The 21,453-nt window shown below is 40.5% G+C and overlaps 3 protein-coding genes across 4 annotated transcripts; 2 read left to right on the top strand and 1 right to left on the bottom strand.

The window, feature by feature from the left end:
* The first annotated feature begins 9,191 nt into the window (after positions 1 to 9,191).
* Positions 9,192 to 11,901, top strand: LOC124635861 (jerky protein homolog-like). Its single transcript, XM_047171809.1, has 2 exons — positions 9,192 to 11,074; positions 11,513 to 11,901. The coding sequence occupies exon 1, from the start codon at positions 9,192 to 9,194 to the stop codon at positions 10,980 to 10,982; it is 1,791 nt and encodes a 596-aa protein (XP_047027765.1). The 3' UTR covers positions 10,983 to 11,074; positions 11,513 to 11,901.
* Positions 11,902 to 16,580: 4,679 nt separating this feature from the next.
* Positions 16,581 to 20,189, top strand: LOC124635779. Of its 2 annotated transcripts, none has more exons than XM_047171734.1 (2): positions 16,581 to 17,030; positions 19,395 to 20,189. In XM_047171734.1, the coding sequence occupies exons 1-2, from the start codon at positions 16,853 to 16,855 to the stop codon at positions 20,096 to 20,098; spliced, it is 882 nt and encodes a 293-aa protein (XP_047027690.1). In that variant the 5' UTR covers positions 16,581 to 16,852; the 3' UTR covers positions 20,099 to 20,189. The 2 variants fall into 2 exon arrangements, 1 of the variants encoding a protein (XP_047027690.1); XR_006985056.1 differs by lacking the exon at positions 16,581 to 17,030 and adding an exon at positions 18,111 to 18,244.
* On the bottom strand, positions 17,032 to 20,764 carry LOC124635778 (protein ALP1-like). The gene is made up of 2 exons (XM_047171733.1): positions 20,206 to 20,764; positions 17,032 to 19,250 (listed from the first exon to the last, which is right to left on the bottom strand). Exons 1-2 carry the CDS (start codon positions 20,511 to 20,513, stop codon positions 18,344 to 18,346), a joined length of 1,215 nt encoding a protein of 404 aa, XP_047027689.1. The 5' UTR covers positions 20,514 to 20,764; the 3' UTR covers positions 17,032 to 18,343.
* Positions 20,765 to 21,453: the final 689 nt, after the last annotated feature.

The raw sequence follows: 21,453 nt of genomic DNA, 5'->3' as shown, positions 1-21,453 counted from the left end.
CGGCTGGTTCACAAGTTTAAAGTCGCTCAGCGGGCTATGGAAAGGGCTATGCTCGGCATTTCTCTGAGGGATCGCATCAGAAATGAGGTAATCCGTCAGAGAACCAAGGTCATCGACATAGCCCACCGAATCAGCAAGCTGAAGTGGCAGTGGGCTGGCCATATTAGCCGAAGAACCGATAACCGTTGGGGTAAACGAGTTCTAGAGTGAATTTTACATATACCAGAGCAAAATAATATTTTTACTCAAAACATAAATTTGTCCTCACAACAACATGGACGGGCACAACAAACAACGTTCGAGCAACCAAATAATCAAATCCAAATTATATCTGACGAAGTCATTGATCCGGAACGACTCAATCCAATTTTGCATGGAGCGTTTTTTAAAGCAGTTCGTGAATAAGCTATGTATAATTGTTTTTAAGTGCAGTAAGCTATCATAAGATTTCTTAAAACCTAATTTTTGTGTAAGTACCTAATAAAAAATTAATGCAAAATATATTAATGTTTCATTTACCTACATACCTTAACAGTATTCTTCAAACCATCAATGAGGGCTTGGCAAACTTCAGGAATTATTTGAGATATTCATTGACTGGATATTTTAAATATGTAATGTAAACTTCTATAGCTGACCCCAGTTGCTGAATATCTCAGTGTCACTGCAAGTGCGATCTTAGCGGGTATGCTTTCTCTGAAGTCGGTATCTTGTTTGCTAATTACTGGTGAGATTTTCTGGAGTAAATATTCAAAATCGCTATCTGACATTCGAACGAAGTTTCGGAATTCCTTTGATTCAGGTTCTTGAAGAAGCTCAGATAGCTGATTCTCCATACTTTCCTTGTAAGAAGGAAAGTTCAGAAACTATACCTCACCCCTTCGAGATGATGAGAGTCCCACGCATATCGACTGAATGTGATCATACTATTGGAGGAGTTTCATTGTTAGATGTCCACCTCTCTGTGCTTGTCCCTAGAGGAATGCCAGACCACAATGGAAAGAAGGGACCTTACAAGGCATACCTCGGGTCTAAAACAAAGGAAAGTACATCTCTCTTGCGGCCTTGGGAAAATGAGAGCAAGATCCCTCTCATCAGAAGAGCAGCGGACCTGAGAAAGGCATTCGGATGGTTCATTAATCAACATTCGAACTTAGGCCAATCCATATTGTCGAATCTGTATGCCCTCACAGGTGAGAGATGGGAAGATGACCAGCCAGAGAAAGTAAGATCAGGATCTACCCTCCATAGGTTCAGTTGTTCACGGCAAAGTCAAGGGGGCTACATTGCTCAGGCTCCGCTGTTTGGGACATGGATGTTGGAGACCACCGACACAATGAGTCCGTTGGGATCCATCAATTATGATTTCTTGTATCAGGCCCAGTCGTTGTACAGCTAGATGACAGTGGGAGAGATACACAAAGGACGCCCGTCAACAGCCATGTACCATTTCCATATCGATTGTATTCACTGCCTGAGACCCATAAAAGAAATTAAACTGGATAATAAAGGACAGACGGTAGTCGTTTTATCCATATTTTATAGAGCTCAGATAGCTGATTCTCCATACTTTCCTTGTAAGAAGGAAAGTTCATTCATCAAAATTGCAACAATTAATACTGTAGGTAGTTACGCACACTCAACCCTTACCCAGAACTGTTATGATTAACAAAGGTGGCGTGACACCACCCATAGCTTCCACGAACACTTCATATCATCTATCCTTGAGCTAGTTACACGCCCTTACCAAGAACTGTGATGGCCTGATGCCATGGCATGCGGAAGCACTTCATATCGTCTGTCACTAAGCTTCGCCTGGCCTTGGGAAGCTTCCACGTGTATCTGCTACCTAAAATTATCCCTAATTCTGCGTATGTGTGCGTATTGTATCCACGGCACACACGCACATGCCATATTAGTATTTAAGTTCATGTAACGTAGTATTACGTGTTCTTGTCGTACTTGCTGTCCTCATAAGATCATGTATTTAATCAAATAAATATATTTTTTTTAAATATCATAGTGCGTTCATATTTGACTGGCGCAACCGGGTCGGATTTAGAAAAGTCGCGAATAGTGTTGCGTAATAGGCACTTAAATCGGTCGGTACGTCATCCTAGACGCATAGACTCTAGATCCGTCGAACCTACAAATAAATTTGTCAAGAACGCGTGACAACCTCAAGTACAACAAGAAACGGCATGGGATCGAGAAAATTGTGAGTAGACCCTTATTCGCATTTCCTTCTGCACCTATGATTATATTTTACCTGTGTTTATTTGGACTAATATTGCCATTTTCATAGGATATACTGAAATAAGTTAAAATCGCTGATTTCCGTATTAGTTAATATTAATTATATTTTGTGTATTTTTACTCAAACTTCAGTGAATTACACAGTATTAGTTTTAGCCGCGTATTTCGAACAAAATCGTCGATTACGTTAATTATTTACCCTAAGTAAAATATACAATTTGTAAAAAATGAATCAAATACATCATCCTCCGAGCCTTTTTCCCAACTATGTTGGGGTCGGCTTCCAGTCTAACCGGATTCAGCTGAGTACCAGTGCTTTACAAGAAGCGACTGCCTATCTGACCTCCTCAACCCAGTTACCCGGGCAACCCGATACCCCTTGGTTAGACTGGTGTCAGACTTACTGGCTCTGAATGAATCAAATCTAAATGAATCAAATACAATTAATTCCTAAAGAAATTCAGAGCATCATCCCCAGGTTTGATGGCGATGAAAAGTTATTAAATTTATTCATATCTAAATGTGAATATGTAATTAGAAGTTTTCGTGGAGAAAACAACGCAGCACAAGAGACTTACCTCTACCACTGTATTACGAGTAGGTTAGTAGGGAAAGCCGCTGTATTAGTCAGCGAGAGAGAAAACATCCACACGTGGGAAAACTTGAAAGAAGTATTCCTACAACACTTTGGAGATCCTAGATCTGAGGCTTGTATTAGCATTGAGCTAGACAACCTTAAAATTAAACAAGGTGAATCTTATATAGATTTCTGCCATAGGATCCAGAATGTTAGGAGTTCCTTAATATCAAAAGTGAATATATTAACCGATGAAGGCATAAAAGCAGCCAAGTATATTATATACAATAATGCAGCTCTTAATGTATTTCTTTATAACTTACCGGAGGATATGATAAAGTTCGTTCGATTAAATAAGTGTACGACACTGGAATCGGCTCTTAGTGTAGTCACGGAAGAAGTTAATTTCCAAACCCGGTACAACACTAAAAATAAAATCAAAACGGTTACTAATAACAACCAGGGTAATCAAAATCCGTTACCAACTTCTACGAACCCTGTACAATACAAATTCGGAATACAACAGAATAACCAACAACCTTTTAAACAAACATTTAGACCTAACTGGGCACAACCCAATAATAATAGGTTTACCAATCAACAGCCGCAAGGTTTTAGACCAAACTTGCCGCAGCAAGTTAGACCTAACTTTAATAGACCCTTTAATGGCCCACCACAGCAATTTCCGCGCGCCGTAAATAATTATAAGCAATCAGGATTCTTTAAAGCAAATCCTAACCAACAGTTTCGATTTGGAATAAATAATTCTAATCAGCAGCCTAGGCATACTACTGACGTTACCATGCGTACCGTACGTAACAATATGCTGAACGATCAGGAACAACCTGATCACGACTTGGAAAATTACGATTATGACGCGATAAACGTCGAAGAACATAATGTTGAAGACAGTAATTTATTTAATACCGATTGCGAAGAAATTGACGAAAATTTTCAGATGGAAGCCTCTGTGGAGCTCCAACCGAAATAATACACCTAAACTATAGCGGTCTTAAACTGCCGCACATAAGGATACCGGAATTAGACTCAATATTCCTTATTGATACGGGTAGTACGCGATCCTTTATCAATGAAGAATTAGCATTACAATATTTCAGCCACTATATTAGTTCAGAACCATTTGAAGTTATTAGTACGCATAGCCGTAGCAAACATAGTGAAATAGCTTACATCCCTCTCCCAGAGACATTTAAATCACATTTACAACATAAATTTTATATATATAACGTAGATAAAATACATAATGGATTAATAGGCTCAGACCTGTTATCATTGCTAGAAGCTAATATAGATATGAAAAACTCGGTTCTTAGGACTAAAACTACTGACATTCCTATATTATATAACCCATATTCACAGATAGTGATACCCCCTAGATCGGAAAAACGTGTTAAAGTACCTACCATGCTACGCAACGGTGAAGCAATACTTAATTTCTTACAATTTTTCCCAGGAGTTCGCATGCCTGACGCAGTAGTTAACTGTATAGACTCATTCGCTACAACGGTGATTCAAAATACCACCGATAGCGAAATGAAAATTACCTTTACAAAACCTTTTAAAGTTACTAAACTAGATTCAAGTCCTGAAACAATTAATTGCAATAGTTTAAACCCTGTATATAATTTAGATCAAATATTGGAAGAAAATTTATCTAAGTTACGTTTAGACCATCTAAACTTGGAAGAAAAAACATTAATTATCGACTTATGTACAGAGTATAAAGACATATTCTATTGCGAAAATGTTCCTTTATCATTTACCAACCAAGTTAAACATAAGATACGTACTAGTAACGAAGACCACATATACATACGCCCATATAGGCAACCGATGAGTCAAAACTTGGAAATTCAAAAACAAGTAGATAAATTATTAGAAAACAAAGTAATTACCGAATCACATTCCCCGTGGAGTGCACCAGTACACTTAGTACCAAAAAAATTAGACGCTAGCGGTGAACAAAAGTACCGTATGGTTATCGACTATAGGAGACTTAATGAAATTACCATAGACGATAAATACCCACTACCTAATATAACAGACCTATTTGATAGACTAGGTAAGGCCTGTTACTTTACAACAATTGATTTAGCCAGTGGATATCATCAGATTGAAGTAAATAAAGATGATCAACCTAAAACAGCCTTTACAACCCAAGCAGGACATTTTGAATTTAAAAGGATGCCTTTTGGTTTAAAGACGGCACCCGCAACATTCCAGAGAGCCATGGATAATGTGCTCCGAGGACTCCGAGGACTCCAAGGAATACACTGTTTAGTTTATTTAGATGATATAATAATCTATTCTACTAGCTTACAGGAACACATAGTAAAACTTAGGAAAATATTCGATAGGCTTAGACAGACTAACCTCAAAGTAACATTAGATAAGTGCGAGTTCCTCAAAAAGGAAGTTCTGTACTTAGGTCACACTATCACTAAAGACGGTCTTAAGCCAAATGACGATAAAATAAAAGCAGTATTACAATTTCCTTTACCAAAAACACCAACGGAAATAAAAAGTTTCCTAGGACTAGTAGGTTATTACCGGAAGTTCATAAAGGATTTTTCCAAAATTACACAACCTTTAAAAAACTGTTTAAAGAAAAAGAACAAAGTAACAATTACTAAGGAATTCGTAGACGCATTCGAAAAATGCAAAGAACTTTTAACAAATGCACCCTTACTGCAGTACCCGGACTTTGAAAAACCCTTCTTATTAACAACGGACGCATCTAACTTTGCATTAGGCGCGGTCTTATCACAAGGACCTGCAGGTAGCGACAAACCTATAGCATTCGCTAGTCGCACACTTAACGACGCTGAAACTCGTTATAGTGCCATCGAAAAAGAACTATTGGCTATAGTATGGGCATGTAAACATTTCAGACCTTATTTATATGGAAAGAAGTTTACCATTCTAAGCGATCATAGACCCTTAGTATGGCTTAACTCTATTAAAGAACCCGGAAGCAGGTTAACTAGATGGAGACTTAGATTAGCCGAATATGATTACGAAATTAAATACAAACCTGGTAAACAAAATTGTAATGCAGATGCATTATCCAGGATCAAATTAAATGCATTAGATGACACCTCTATGGCGGTCAACATCGGTAAACAAGCAAGCTCAAAGTCTATAAACGTTTCAGCCGAGGAAGATAATCTAGATAGGACACCTAGACCAAGATCACCATATTCTATTAGGTCAACCGATAGTGAAACCCTTACAGCATCCGAAGGAGCTGACCGATCTATTATAGAGACAATTCATTCTGGAGAGAATACTGATACATCAGGTATTCCCATATTAAATGAAGCCATAGACACTAAACCAAACCAAATACTCATATACAAATGGTTTAAACAAGACCTCAGTGTAAAAGACCTTTCTAGACCTAAACAAAAGGTTTTCGAAGTACACCTGCCATAAGACAACCTGGATATAATTAAAAGATATCTGAAAGAATATATTAGACCCAATATTAAATACTTCATTTATTTTGAAGACAAACGCCATAGAGAACAATTCTCTAACATAATTACAACATTATTTAAAAAGGACACAATTAAAATGTACGAATGTACTAATCGCGTAGTTTATATAGAAGACGAAAACGAACAGCGTGAAATAGTACTTAAATACCACATAGGAAAAAACTGTCATCGCGGAATTAAAGAAACAACAACTCACCTTAAACGCACTTACTACTGGAGTAACTTAGAACAGACAGTGGCCAGTATGATTAATTCATGCGACACTTGTAAACGAATGAAGTATGATAGAAAACCACTTAAACCCGAATTACAATTAACTCAAACGCAAAACAGACCTTTCCAAGAACTTTTCATGGATATATTTTCCATTGAAGGAACTTATTTCCTTACCATAATAGATGCATTCAGTAAATTAGGTCAAGTATTTCCGATACCTAATCGATCAACACCGGAAGTAGTTAGAGCCTTACTAAAATACTTTTCCTTGTACGGAATACCAATACGCATTAGCGCCGACCCAGGAACAGAATTTAACAATAACTTGTTAAAAGAAATGTTAACATTCTATAAAATAGACTTGCACATTAGTACACCGCATAATCCAAATTCAATGGGACTAATTGAACGATTTCATTCAACTATAATAGAAATTTACCGACTAGCCAAGTACGAAAGGAAGATCACAGACGCAGCAACTGTTATGACATACGCTATAATGTCATATAACCAGTCTATACACTCAACAACTGGTCTAACACCTTTCGAAATAGTCTTCGGACATACAGACGCTTCAAGTCCATTTGCAATTGATTTCCATAGGAATTACACCCAACAATTAGTTAGCGATCACGCAAAACGCACTAAATACCTTTATAACGCCCTAACCAACAAAATGTTGGAAAACAAACAGAAAATAAAAGAAAAACGAGGTGGAGAAAAACACTTCGACATTAAACCCGGTGATAGTGTTTACGTCAAAGGTGTGAACACTAGACGTAGTAAAGATAAGCCTAGATATGAAAAGGTGAAAATTAAACAGGAACTAAACAAGAACACCGTAATGATAGAGACTAATAAAAACAAAATTCAGAAGAAAGTTCCTGTTAAAGATATCAAACGTCCTTCACAGGTTCGTCCTGGTGATGGCGGCGCAGGCAGCTCTAAGCCTGGCCCTTCAACTGCAAAGGATTGACGACAATCCTGGAGTTCTCCCTATGCGGGAAGGACAAGCCTCTCTTAGCCTCTATAACTGGCAAATAGTTAAAATATTAGACTTAGATTTGATTAATAGAAACTTAGATTATAATATACAAAAATATTCAGAGATAGTTAATTATATGAAAGATAAGATTAAAACATACATTTTAGATGGAAGCCTTGTTGATGCTGAGTTGCAAACCCAATATATTATGAACATAACTGTACAAAGATATAGTCAACTTATTCCGAACATAAGAATCAAACGAGGACTTCTCAATCCTGTTGGATCCATTATCAAAGCTATTACTGGAAACATGGATAACGATGACGCAATTAGATATGACCATTTAATAACTGACATCCAATCAAAACAAAATACAATGTCAAATAAAATAACTGTAATTACCGAAATGGTAGACGCCTTTGTAAACGTCACCAACGCAACTAGAAATAACTTTATAATTTTAGAGAAAACCATTAAGGAAATAGAAGAAATTTTAAATAAGACACAGTTTCAAAGGACCAAGAGCCTTATTTTACATACCTTCCACTTATTAGTTCACAACTTTCAAATATTATTAACCCGCTTGGATGAAGTGGATACAGTAGTTTCGTTTAGTAGAATTAATGTATTACATCAGACTTTATTAGATACCGATGAATTGTTTAAAATACTCAAAAACATAGAGAAAACAGATAAATTAGCTTTTCCTGTTACTATAGAAAATTTAATTAAATTAGAACATTGCATAGATATTAAGGCCTATGTAAAGGGTAAACAATTAACTTTTATAATGTCAGTACCAACAGTCCAAATAGACATTTATAATTATTATACCTTACACCCATTTCCGATGTACCATACTAATCTTAACCTATCCTTCCTAATCACCCCCAAACATTCCCATGTCCTAGCGAAAGGGTTGAAAATGGTTTCACTCTCCCAGCCTTGCAGAGAGATTGACGAAGGAAAGTTCCTTTGTTATGACAACGACATCTCCTTCGAGGATGAGATCAGCTGCATCAAGGATTTGATGACTTTCGCCACCAGGATAACGTCCTGCCGCCCATTAACAGTCAACGCATCAGATATAAGGATAAAGAACATCCAGCCAAACTCTTGGCTTATTTACGCAGGTTTTCCTACCTTTCTGACGGAGTATTGTGACAGCGAGACGAGCCAACACGACATCTTGGGTAGGGTAGACTGGGTACGGTTGTGCCAGGGTACGGTAGTGACAGTCGCTGTATTGTCGAAAATATAAGGATTAGCGGGGGGCGTGCAAGGGGAAAGACGAGCGCCTTGCACGTCTCAACCTGTGTCACAGTGTTGCGTCATCCGACGCGCAGAGTGTACGTGACCAGGAGCACATTTTGATTTTTGAACGCAAAAAGTAAGTATTTTGATTCATTATTATTTCGTAATTGCTATAACATGTATACTGATAGGGTATTGAGTGTTGTTCATCGATATAAATCAAATAGTAGCAGTGTAATATCAGTGGTTACATTTATTGTAGGTTATTTTGTTTTGACGTGGTGGTGTTTCTTTTATTAAAACGATCTGTGGGTACAGTTGTGACATTTTTACTGGGTACGGTTGTGACATAAGTAAAAGCGGTTGTTTATTGTTTTAGATGCCTAGAATACGCAAACGAAAGACTACAAGAGCACAGTGCAGCTTGAATCAGTATGAAGATGCTTACAAAGAAACTAAACGCGGGACTTCTTTGCGACAAGCTGCGGAAATGCATGATGTTAATCGCATGTCACTATTAAGGTATGTTCGAAAACGCGATAATGCCAGCACGGGCGATAATGAAAACAATAGCATTAGCATGGGGTATGTTGCTCACAATAAAGTATTTTCCGAACAACAAGAGCAGCAGTTGTCAAAATATTTACAGCGTTGCGCGGACATTTATTTCGGACTTACTGCAAAAGAGGTGCGGAAGTTGGCTTTTGAGCTTGCAACTCAATATAACCTAAAGCGACCTGCTACTTGGGCTGAGAATGAGATGGCAGGCGAAGAATGGTTCCGTTCCTTCCTGAATAGAAATCCTTCTCTATCTGTTCGAGTAGCTCAAGCTACAAGCCTTTCAAGGGCAACTAGTTTCAATAAAACAAATGTGGAAGCTTTTTACGACAACTTGCAAGTTGTTATGGATAGACATCCTTACGAGCCACAGGATATCTACAATGTCGACGAAACAGGCGTCACTACGGTCCAAAAACCTGATAAAGTCATTGCAAGACGTGGTACGCGGCAAGTGGGAGCCGTTACTTCTGCTGAACGGGGCACGTTAGTTACGGTAGCTTTTGCAGTGAACGCCTTGGGAAATACCATGCCTCCGTTTTTTATTTTCCCTCGTGTTCGTTACCACGACCACTTTGTGAGGGACGGACCAGTTGGATCTGTTGGAGCTGCAAACCCTTCCGGCTGGATGCAAGATCTATCCTTCTTAGAATTTCTTAAACATTTTAAGAAATTTTGTAATGCTTCACTAACTCACAAAGTGTTACTCGTGCTTGATAATCATTCATCGCACATTCACATTAATACCTTAGATTATTGTAAAGAAAACGGGATCACTTTACTTTCATTTCCCCCACATTGCTCTCACAAGCTTCAGCCTCTCGACCGGTCTGTCTTCGGACCTTTAAAAAAAGCTATTAACACTGCTTGCGATGGATGGATGCGAAGCCACCCTGGTAAAACGATGACAATATATGATATACCAGGTATCATCAAAATTGCTATGCCTCTGGCTCTTACACAGGCGAACATACAGGCTGGTTTTATGAAAACTGGGATCTATCCATACAACCGTAATCTGTTCGGAGATATTGACTTTGCACCCTCTTTCGTAACCGACAGACCAAACCCTGATACTGAAGACAATATTCCTGCAGTACCGTCACCTGGAAGAACTAGACCAAATCCTGACACTGAAAATAATGCTTCTGCAATACCATCTCACACAACAAGCAGAACAGACACTGAAGATATTTCTCCTGCAGCACCATCACCTGTAATAAGCAGACCAATCCCTGACAATCAAGAGGATGCTCCCATAGCACCATTTTTAGTAAATATTGCCAACCTTGACTGTATTCAAGAAGAAAATTTTGTTACTGAGAATTTTGGACCTAATAATAAAAGTCCACCACTTTCAGCTTCTATATTAGACAATACACCAAGCCAAAATTTTAGCAATGTTCAACCATCTACTTCTGCCATACCATCAGTTTTTTCTCCTGAAATTGTTCGGCCCTTTCCAAAAGCTTCCCAAAGAAAAACGCGAGGACCTAGAACCAAGAAGTCTACGATTTACACGGACACGCCTGAAAAAGAGGCAGTCAGGCAAGAATATGAAGCAAAAGAAAAACGACTGAAGGCAAAGGGCATCAAAAAAAAATCTCAATGAGCCGAAAGGAAAAGGAAAAGGTAAAGCAACGAAAAGGAAACAATCACCGTCAATATCAGATGAAGAAGAATATTTTTGTTTGGTGTGCCTTGGTCCATATTCTGAAAGTAGGCCTGGCGAAAAATGGATTAAATGCCAAGGAAAGTGTAACCTTTGGGCCCATGTAGACTGTACAGATGGTAGTCGGTATTATATTTGTCACAACTGTGATGAGTCGGATTAGATTAGTTGTCAAACTTACTTTTATAAATTTTCACATGCTACATTTCTAAAAAAATATTTGAGTTCCTGTTTAAAAGATTTTGTTATGTTTTGAGTTTAGTTTCAAAATAGAATAGAGATTAAGTTCTAATGTGATTATGAACATGATTAATATATTATATTTGTTAAGTCCGCTTTAACTAATTTTAAGTGCAGACTGTTATAAATACTTTAAGGTACTTAAATAGTGGGTATAGATGAAGACTGACTGTACTAATGAAGACTACTGATTGTAACCAAAGATCCTATAGTGCCTTATATGTTGTAAGAAATTAAAATGTTCAAAGATTTTATTTCTTTTGTTAGGAAAGTATAATTTAGTTGATTATTATATAAAAATAAATAAATATTTTTTGCAATTAAAGTGTTTTATTGGCATTTTAGAGTATTTTTATCTTATTTTGTGATCATATTACAGTATTTTCATCGTGTCAACCGCCCTTGGGGTGGGTACGGTTGTGACAATTTACCTTTTTTTTTAAATTTCATTTTATGTACTAACCATTTGATTTAGACATATACTTTCATGTTTATACGTTAAGCAATGAATAAACTTAATTAGAATACATTTTTTGTTCAGATTAATAGCATAAATAAAAAGCTATAAAAAAGCTATAAAAAAATTGTCACAACCGTACCCAGTCTACCCTACCTATATAATTACCCTAGACAACGCCTGCGAAGTTAAGCTAGGTAAAGTCACATTAAGGCAACGTCGTCTTCAATCCACCGAAGCCAGCTTTCGGAGCACACCTACGATACACCTGCCTGGCATCATAGCACCAGAAGGTGTCAAACTGCGAAAGGTTATCAATTTAGATAATATCGACTTAGAAAGTCTACAGTTCCTGTCTCACACATTACAGGATAACAGTGCAGTGATACATACCAGTGAAAGTCAATTAGTGAATGTGCACAGTGTTAGCATAGGCACCATTGTACTTTACTTTATTTTTAGGATTAAGTATCATTTTGTATCGTGACAGACACACGATTCTCCAAAAACTCAATCAAAATCATCACCCTCATACTCATAATTCAGATGATGATTTTGCACCTACGGAGGGAGGAGTTACGCACACTCAACCCTTACCCAGAACTGTTATGATTAACAAAGGTGGCGTGACACCACCCATAGCTTCCACGAACACTTCATATCATCTATCCTTGAGCTAGTTACACGCCCTTACCAAGAACTGTGATGGCCTGATGCCATGGCATGCGGAAGCACTTCATATCGTCTGTCACTAAGCTTCGCCTGGCCTTGGGAAGCTTCCACGTGTATCTGCTACCTAAAATTATCCCTAATTCTGCGTATGTGTGCGTATTGTATCCACGGCACACACGCACATGCCATATTAGTATTTAAGTTCATGTAACGTAGTATTAAGTGTTCTTGTCGTACTTGCTGTCCTCATAAGATCATGTATTTAATCAAATAAATATATTTTTTTAAATATCATAGTGCGTTCATATTTGACTAGGTATAGATAGAAGGAAGGTAACAAAGCAAAAGGTCAAAATTATGTTGTACATACCTTGTTCTATTTCTGTGAATGCTTAACATCCACCACAGTCTTTTTTGTCTTTTCTTTTTACCCGACTGCCAAAGAAGGAGGGTAATGTTTTTCGAGTGTATGTAAGTATGTATGTATGTATGTATGTCTGTTCCTTTGTGACCTCCTGTAGCCTAAACGGCTTGATGGATTTTGATGTATGAGGTATCGTTAGATTTGTCTTGATTACGGGAGTGTCATAGGATACATTTTATCCTAAAAGTCCCACGGGATATTTTTTCTAAATTTCCCTTTAAAAAAATATGTATGCGGTATCATTAGATTCATTTCAATCACGGGAGTAATAATTAATATAGGATACGTTTTTTCTCAAAATTCCCACGGGAACATGTTAATTCTGCGTCAACGCAAAGCAACTCATGCGTTAGCAAGCAAAAAGATAGGGCGTGGCCTGGCATGCGGCGCGCGGCGCGGTGCGGAGGGGGATATGCTCGAGTATACAGCCCGAATGCGGGCACACGCATAAGGGCACACGTCGTTGACGGTCTTCAGCAGTAATGACTCACCTAATTCTTTTTCTTCTTCACTACCAACAGTCCAGATTGGCGGTAAATTTATGTTGCGGAGTAACATCACTCGTAATCTAAAGCCAAATGTCGTCGAAATAATTTAAAATGGTACTTACATATACATAGTCTTCTACATCTACAACATTTTCGTTAAATAAAAACAGCTAAAAAGTTATAAATAAAAGAATTATTATTAAAAAAACAAAATACCCGACTGCACACTAAAAAAAGAGTAAAACAAGCCCCACAATAATATTTAATTTATAAATATTGATGGAAAGCATCGCAGGCGGGGACCACCTTGACCGCCACCAACGAAAATTCTGCTAAATGGTGCACAACCGAAATGACTATAAATAAGCCTCTGTTGGTCCCCGCCTGCGATGCTTTCCATCAATATTTATAAATTAAATATTATTGTGGGGCTTGTTTTACTCTTTTTTTAGTGTGCAGTCGGGTATTTTGTTTTTTTAATAATAATTCTTTTATTCACAACTTTTGTGCGGTATACAGTGACGTAATAATTGTAAGCGCTCATTAAATAAATAGCAGCAGCTGCGATAATTTCTACGCCGTCCATATTGTTTCAATGGACGATAAAAACTGACACGGCCCAACATGTGGGCGTCTTCTCAAAGCTCGTTTATGTTGGCCATTTGTATTGGTTTCCTTCAAACTTGCCAAACGTATAGACAGTAGCGCTTGCCTTGTATCAATTTGCCTAGGCTCGCGCTGGTCTAAGCTCGACCAACATGTATTGCAGGCTTAAGAAAGGCAATACATGTTGGTCGAGCTTAGACCAGCATGTAGACTTAGTATTGCAGGCTTAAGAAAGGCCAGAGCTGCGAAGACCGCCCTCCAATTGGCCATCATCCAGGCCAAGGAGGTGGCCAATGCGGAGCTGCTGGGGTCTCTGGACAGGGACCCGTGGGGGCGCCCGTACAAAATGGTGCGGGGCAAGCTCCGCCCATGGGCCCCCCCGCTGACCCAGAGTCTTCGGCCTCAGCTGGTGGAGGAGGTGGTGAGCGCTCTGTTCCCTTCGCGCGGGGAACACTCTCCCCCGCCCATGTCTCTGCAACCCGCGGTGTCAACGACGGACCACACTTCCGACGACGACGATGTCCCCGAGGTGACTGGGGTGGACCTGAGAGTGGCGGTGGCTAGGCTGAAAGCCAAAAACACCGCCCCAGGGCCTGACGGCCTGCCTGGCAAGGCCTGGGTCCTGGCCCTTGAGGCTCTCGGGCCTCGACTTAGAGGGCTTCTCAGCGCATGCTTGGAGAGGGGCCAGTTCCCACTTCGTTGGAAGACAGGGAAACTGGTCCTCATACGGAAGCCGGGGCGCCCTGCGGACTCTCCGTCCGCATACCGGCCTATCGTGTTGCTCGACGAGGTGGGCAAGCTCTTTGAGCGAGTTGTCGCACACCGCCTCGTCGCGCACCTTGGGGGGATAGGGCCGGACCTTGCGGACCACCAGTTTGGTTTCCGCAAGGGGCGCTCAACGGTGGACGCCATCATGCGCGTGAGAGCTCTCACGACGGGGGATGCTGTGTCCCGGGGGGGGGTCGTCTTGGCGGTGTCTCTTGACATCGCCAACGCCTTCAACACCCTTCCCTGGAGTTGCATTAGGGAGGCACTCCGGTATCACCGGGTGCCGACCTACCTTCGTCGCGTGGTCGAGGCCTATCTGTCGGATAGGTCCATCATCTACCCTGGTCACAACGGGGAATGGAACCGGCGAGAAATGTCGTGCGGTGTTCCGCAGGGGTCGGTACTGGGGCCGCTCTTGTGGAACATCGGCTACGACTGGGTGCTGCGCGCCGACCTCCCTAGCGGCGTCAGCGTGGTCTGCTACGCTGACGACACGCTGGTTCTGGCACAAGGGAGGTCGCACCAGGAGGCGGCCGACATAATGACGCGCGGGGTTGCGACAGTCATCGAGAGGATCCAGCTGCTGGGCCTGGAGGTGGCCTTGCCCAAATCCGAGGCCATGTGCTTTCATGGGCTTCGGAACGCGCCACCTTCAGGCTCCCAGGTCACGGTGGGGGGGGTTACCATCGGCGTCGAGAGGGCGATGAAGTACCTAGGACTCGTCCTCGACGGCCGGTGGAACTTCGTCGAACATTTCCGACGTTTGGGCCCCAAACTGGAGAAGACAGGTGCTGCCTTCAAGCGGCTCCTGCCCAACCTGGGAGGCCCAAACGCCCCCTGCCGTAAACTCTACGCGGGAGTCTTGCGGTCCATGGCCCTTTACGGGGCCCCGGTATGGGCACGTTCGGTACGGCCGCGGGCTGTACACTACCTGAACGTGCCCCAAAGGGTGATAGCCATTAGGCTAATCCGGGGGTACCGCACGATTTCCCGCGAAGCAGCTGGCCTACTTGCTGGACTGCCACCGTGGGATCTGGAGGCGAGGGTCTTCTTGCGCCTGTACGACTGGCGCGAGGAGGCTCAGCGCCGGGGAGAAACCCCGTTGCCGCGGCAAGTTGTCGCGCAGCGGGCGGAGCTCCGGCGCGATCTCATGGTGGCCTGGAGGGAGCGACTGTCGCAACCCAGTGCAGGGCACGCCACCATCGTGGCGGTAAGTCCCCTCTTTGAGGAGTGGCTCGGGAGGAGTCACGGCGCCCTCACGTACCGCATGACGCAGGTCCTCACCGGACACGGTTGTTTCGGGAGGTACCTGCACCGCATCGGTCGTGAGGAGGCGCCCGGGTGTCACCATTGTGCGGACAGCCCCGAGGACACGGTGGACCACACAGTCCAGGTGTGCCCCGCATGGGAGGGGCACCGCCGGGTCCTCGTCGAGGCTTTGGGCGGCGGCGACCTCTCGCGTCCGGCCCTGGTTCAGGCCATGGTCCGGGGCGAGAGGGAATGGGATGCCGTCGCCTCCTTCTGCGAAGCGGTCATGCTCGAGAAGGAGGAGGCGGAACGCCAGAGAGTTCGCACCTCTCATCCCGGCCGCCGCGCTGGACCAGGTAGACACCATGGGCGCCGGGTGTCGCGAGATGACTCCCGGCCACCGTAGGCGTGGGTCTGTGGGCGGTGAGTTCGGGTGGCTCATCGTCCCTCTGTCTTTCTAGACGACAGACCCGTGTCGACGGCGCGCGTTGTTCCACGCGCTCCTCAAAGAGATGTCAGCAACCCCAGCGGGGCCCAGCAGGGCCAAGGCCTGCCGGGGCTGCGGGTTGTTCGAAAGAGATACCGCGGCCCTGGTACATAAAAGGCCTATGACGGAACACGACGATTTTAGTCAGTAAGAGTCTGAGGCCCATAGCACACGGCGTTTTTTAAATGCGCTGATAACGCGCGTTTCAGGAACGCGCTTCTTCGGCGCTGTAAACGCTAATTGTTGCGTTTGCATTGATAATAGAAACGCGCGCATGAAGCGCGTATACGCGCATTTGAAGCGGTACAAACGCGCGTACAAAGGAGCGGAGTAGGGCAGAGGGGGTGGGGGTCCACCACTGCGCCCGCGCCTCAGTTGCAATAATGGTTTATTGTGTGCTGCGCGTGTATCTCGTTTAAAATGGAACCCTTCGACACCGACCGCTTTATAACAGAAATAAACAATCGTCCAGCTACATGGAATTCACTACTGCCCGAATATTCAAACAAAGTGTTAAAAAGAAATGCTTGGGATGAATTGTGCCAAATTTTTTATAACAATTTTAATGAAAAAACCAGTAAGGAAAAAAACCTGGCAGGTAAGATTTCTTATATTTATTTAAAAATAATTTATTATAGTTTATAGTGCGACGGTACATAGAACAGTAAAACAGTAGAACATGTAATTAGGTAGGTACCAGTGGCGTAGCCTCCATACAACACGATTCCCATCGGCTTCCCTTGGCAGATTCTAATAGGTATATGTATTTTTTTTATATTTACAACAATAGCTTCACTGAGCCCTAGTCTTACAAAAATCTATTCGACTAATCTACGTAATTATCGCAAACAATATAATTACATTACACCAGGGTGACCATTTGTGGCAGGTTCCTGCCATTTTGTACAGATTAATTAAGGACAAAAAAACCCTGGCAGTTGGCAGAATTTATTTAATTAATTTACTGAGAGTCTCAGTAAATTAATTATATAAATTATTAATCTATGCCAGGCTTTTTTTGTCCTTAATTAATCTGTCAAAATGGCAGGAACCTGCCACAAACGGTCACCTTGCATTACACGCTTTCACAAAATATTCTTCAATAAGCTGAATACAAAATACGCAATGTATTTGAATCGCGCAAACGCACACGTATATTATTTTACGCGTGCCGATTTTACTCGCTCATATTTATGGGAATTCAAATGTTTGAAATGTATGCGATTCACGCATACATACACATTACTACCACATGCAAACACTGTCGATAATATGAGCCGGGTAAAGCCGATCTGTGATAGCTTACAATCTTTATTATAAGAATATTATTTCGTTTCATTTGTCCGTTGCAATATAATGTTGTAAGTTAAATTTGACCCACTTGTCGGTTTCCAATTAAGCTGAAATTTTGCATAAATGTGTAAATCGCATGACAGTGGAATATTATGATGATGTATGACGTAGAACTGATCTGATGATAGAGGTGGAAGGTGGCCATAGGAACTCAGTAATAAAGCGATGTACTTCCATCGAGTTTGGACTCGTTTCATTTGTCTTGATGAGTATTTTGTATTCAGACAGTTTCCAAGGTCTCATGATGGAGCTGGAGGGTGGCCATGGGATCTCTGTAATAAAGCAACGTAATTCCGTCGAGTTTGGGCTCGTTTCATTTGTCTTGATGAGTACTTTGTCTTCAGACAGTTTCCAGGGTCTGACGATGGAGCTGGAAGTCGGCTATAGGATCTTCGTAATAAAACAAAGTAATTCCATCAAGTTTGGGCTCGTTTGATTCGTCTTGATGAGAACTTTTATGTAAGTAATTTAATGACGTCTTGTTTATTGACGCGGTAAACTTTTTTTTGTGCTGGCTTTACTTTTCTTTTTTTTCACCCTACGCTACTGGTAGGTACCCTAAATTTTAGAATCTTGCCATGGTACTGCACCTTCATCACTAATAAAATAATCAGCGTACATATTTCGTATCATAGTTCCGCTTAATTGTCCCTGTGACCGTCTTGCACCAATCGAAATCAAACTTGCATCTTCAGGAGGATCTTCTAAACCAACTATACTCAAAGAATTATGAAAATTATAACCGTCACGTTCACGTATGAAATTATGCAGTACACAACAGGCTTTCACAATAGCCACACTGAAGTCCACGCTAACGTTCAGTGGCCGATTAAAGATTTTAAATTTGTTGCTTAATATACCAAATGTACATTCAATGTATCGTCTGGCACGTGTCAAGCGGTAATTATATATTCTTTTCTCTCGTGGCAAGATTTTTCCAGCGTAAGGTCTCTGTAAATGTTGAGATAATGCAAAGCCTTCATCTCCAACAAACGTAAATGGTATTGGCACTCCATTATTAGATATTGGTCTCGCATTTGGTATATTATAATTTCCTTGCCTTATCTTTTTGGTCCATTCACTACATTCATTTATTGTTGAGTCTGCAGCCTTTCCATAGCATCCGACATCTATATCGATAAATCTGTAATTTGCGTCACATATTGCAAGCAATACGATGGAAAAATATTTTTTATAATTAAAATACTCTGATCCACTATGTTGAGGTTTTATAACTCTGATATGTTTCCCATCGATAGCCCCAAGTAGATTGGGAAAATTTGCGTATTTCATAAATCCTTCAGCAGTTTTTAGATGTGATTCCTCGGTTGGTTCTGGCATACAGATGTTTTTTAATTTATCCCATATTATTTTCACTGTTTCACGGACTATGATGCCTGCCGTCGTTTGTCCACACTTAAAGTCATAGTGAATATCTGAGAAATAGCAACCCGTAGCTAAATACCTGAAAAGAATAACATTTTTAAAGCTTCTCTTGTTATCGTAAATTTTACATATTTAATTAAAATTAACCTACAACTACTTATTTCAAATGAATTAAAATTAACCTAATAAATAACTAAACTATTTACATTATTATTGTTTTCAGTCATTGAACTTCAAAGAAAATGGAAGAGCATTAAGGACGCTTATAAAAGAGACAAGGCGAAGAACAATAACTGTTCCAGTGGATCTGGAGCTAAACCTAGAAGACCCTACATATATTCCAATTTGCTAACTTTTTTAGACCCGCTTTACGAAATAAGATCTCCAAGTCAAAATGATGATGCAGCACTGGGGAATAACCAAGACTGTGATTTTCAAAAACCACATTCACCAAAGAAGTCTAAAAAGACTCCAAAACATGAAGACCCACAAGACAAATTGTATGAAGCACTGACAGCAAATCTCAAACAGTCTAAGGAAGCGAATAATACAATTTTATCTGAAAATCCCGACATACTGTTCTTAATTTCGTTAGCTAAAGATTTTTCTGCTATCAAAGAGGAATTTAAGTTAGAGGCCAAAGCTGATATGATAAATTTAATTCGTAAATATAAAAATATGGGACACTCATCGAGAATATTGAATGAAAATAGATACCAAGGTGCATTTCAATATGAACATCAGTATGGATACCAGTCTGGATATCAGTCTGAATCTGGATATCAGTCTGAATTTCAACCACAATATCCAAGTAATCAATCAGCGCCAAGAAACGAATCTGTCAGTTCACTTCAAAATTTAGATAGCAATGAATCGGTTACAAATGACTCCGATATCATATCTGACATGTATGATGATATTGAATAAATCTTTTTCTCTTATTCATAATCTAAGTGCACTTATAACATTTTACGATTGATTTAAAAATGTAACAGAACAATAAATAAATAAATAAATACTAGTTGTTTTCTTACCTCAATGTGATGAGCAAACGTTCTTCTGCCGATATACATGATCTCATTGCTGTATTTTGACGAGTTAACTCAGGTTTTAGAATCAAAAGAAGTTCTTGGAATGACGAATATGACATTCGATAACAATTATAAAATTTCTTCCATCTTCTATGTATTACCAATTTTTTAAAAGTTGTATGATAATGACCACTCAATCTTTTTTCACTCGTAAATGGATCTATCCAATAAATTCGCTTTTTTTTACGTTTTTTACTTTTTAAAAGAAGTACTAAAGCCAAAGTAAGCAGTGTTGTCTCAACCGACGCCATTGTACAACTGAAGAAGAGGAGTCTCTGATCAAAACGCAAAAGGTACGAGCGACTACAGCGCGTCTTACCGCTGTACCTGCGCGTATACGCGCAGAAGAGGCAGGTTTTATAATCGCCCCGTGTGCTTAAGTTACAAGGTTGCGATCCAATCTCGTTTGAATCGTGTATACGCGCGTTCTCTGCGCGTCGTCAGCGCGTTTAAAAAACGCCGTGTGCTATGGGCCTGACACTCCCTCACCGCTGCTAACCCACAGCGGGTGGGGTCATTTGATGATTTTACGTCGCTAAAAAAAAAAAAAAAAAAAAAAAAGGCTTAAGAAAGGCAGCATACCGATATGCAGAAGAGCTTCAGATCCAACACACATTTGACCAAATGGCTGGACGTGACTGGCTGGAAGGATTTCTGAAAAGAAATAATATATCTATTTGCAAACCAGAAGCCACAAGTATAGATAGTGCAATTCACGAAGACGCGCCCTACCAATTTTTGGTTGAGGGGATCGCGGGGTGCGGGGAGTTTGCTCCGAGCGGCAGTCGTGTCGATGCATACGAATAGTATACTCTATGCTGCAAAAATTCAGACTCGACACGAAAGTTGCTCTACTTTATATATTTTTAAAATATCGAGAAAATCTCAGCGTGTTGTTCTTAAAAGCCAGGTATGTAAAGAAGTTTGTAGTTACTAAAATACATGAAATAAGCTAACGAAAGCAATTTAATTTAAATAAATAGCAAATTTTAGTAATAGTAGATTTCATTTCATCTTTACAAATAAGTAAAACTAAGTATTTAATGTTTTTTTTAGTTTAGGCAAGAGAAATTATTTCTAAAGTTTACGATTTTATGAAAAAAGAAGCAAGTAAAAATTATGCAGAAAAACTCACTAATGCGCGATGGAGAACCGCACAGGCTCTTGGAGTATCTGAAAGCACAGTGACTA

Source organism: Helicoverpa zea, chromosome 13 (genome assembly GCF_022581195.2).
Source record: "Helicoverpa zea isolate HzStark_Cry1AcR chromosome 13, ilHelZeax1.1, whole genome shotgun sequence".
In the NCBI taxonomy this organism is placed as follows: Eukaryota; Metazoa; Arthropoda; class Insecta; order Lepidoptera; family Noctuidae; genus Helicoverpa; species Helicoverpa zea.
The sequence above is the reverse complement of the archived record's forward strand: the minus strand, read 5'-3'. Positions and strand labels throughout refer to the sequence as shown.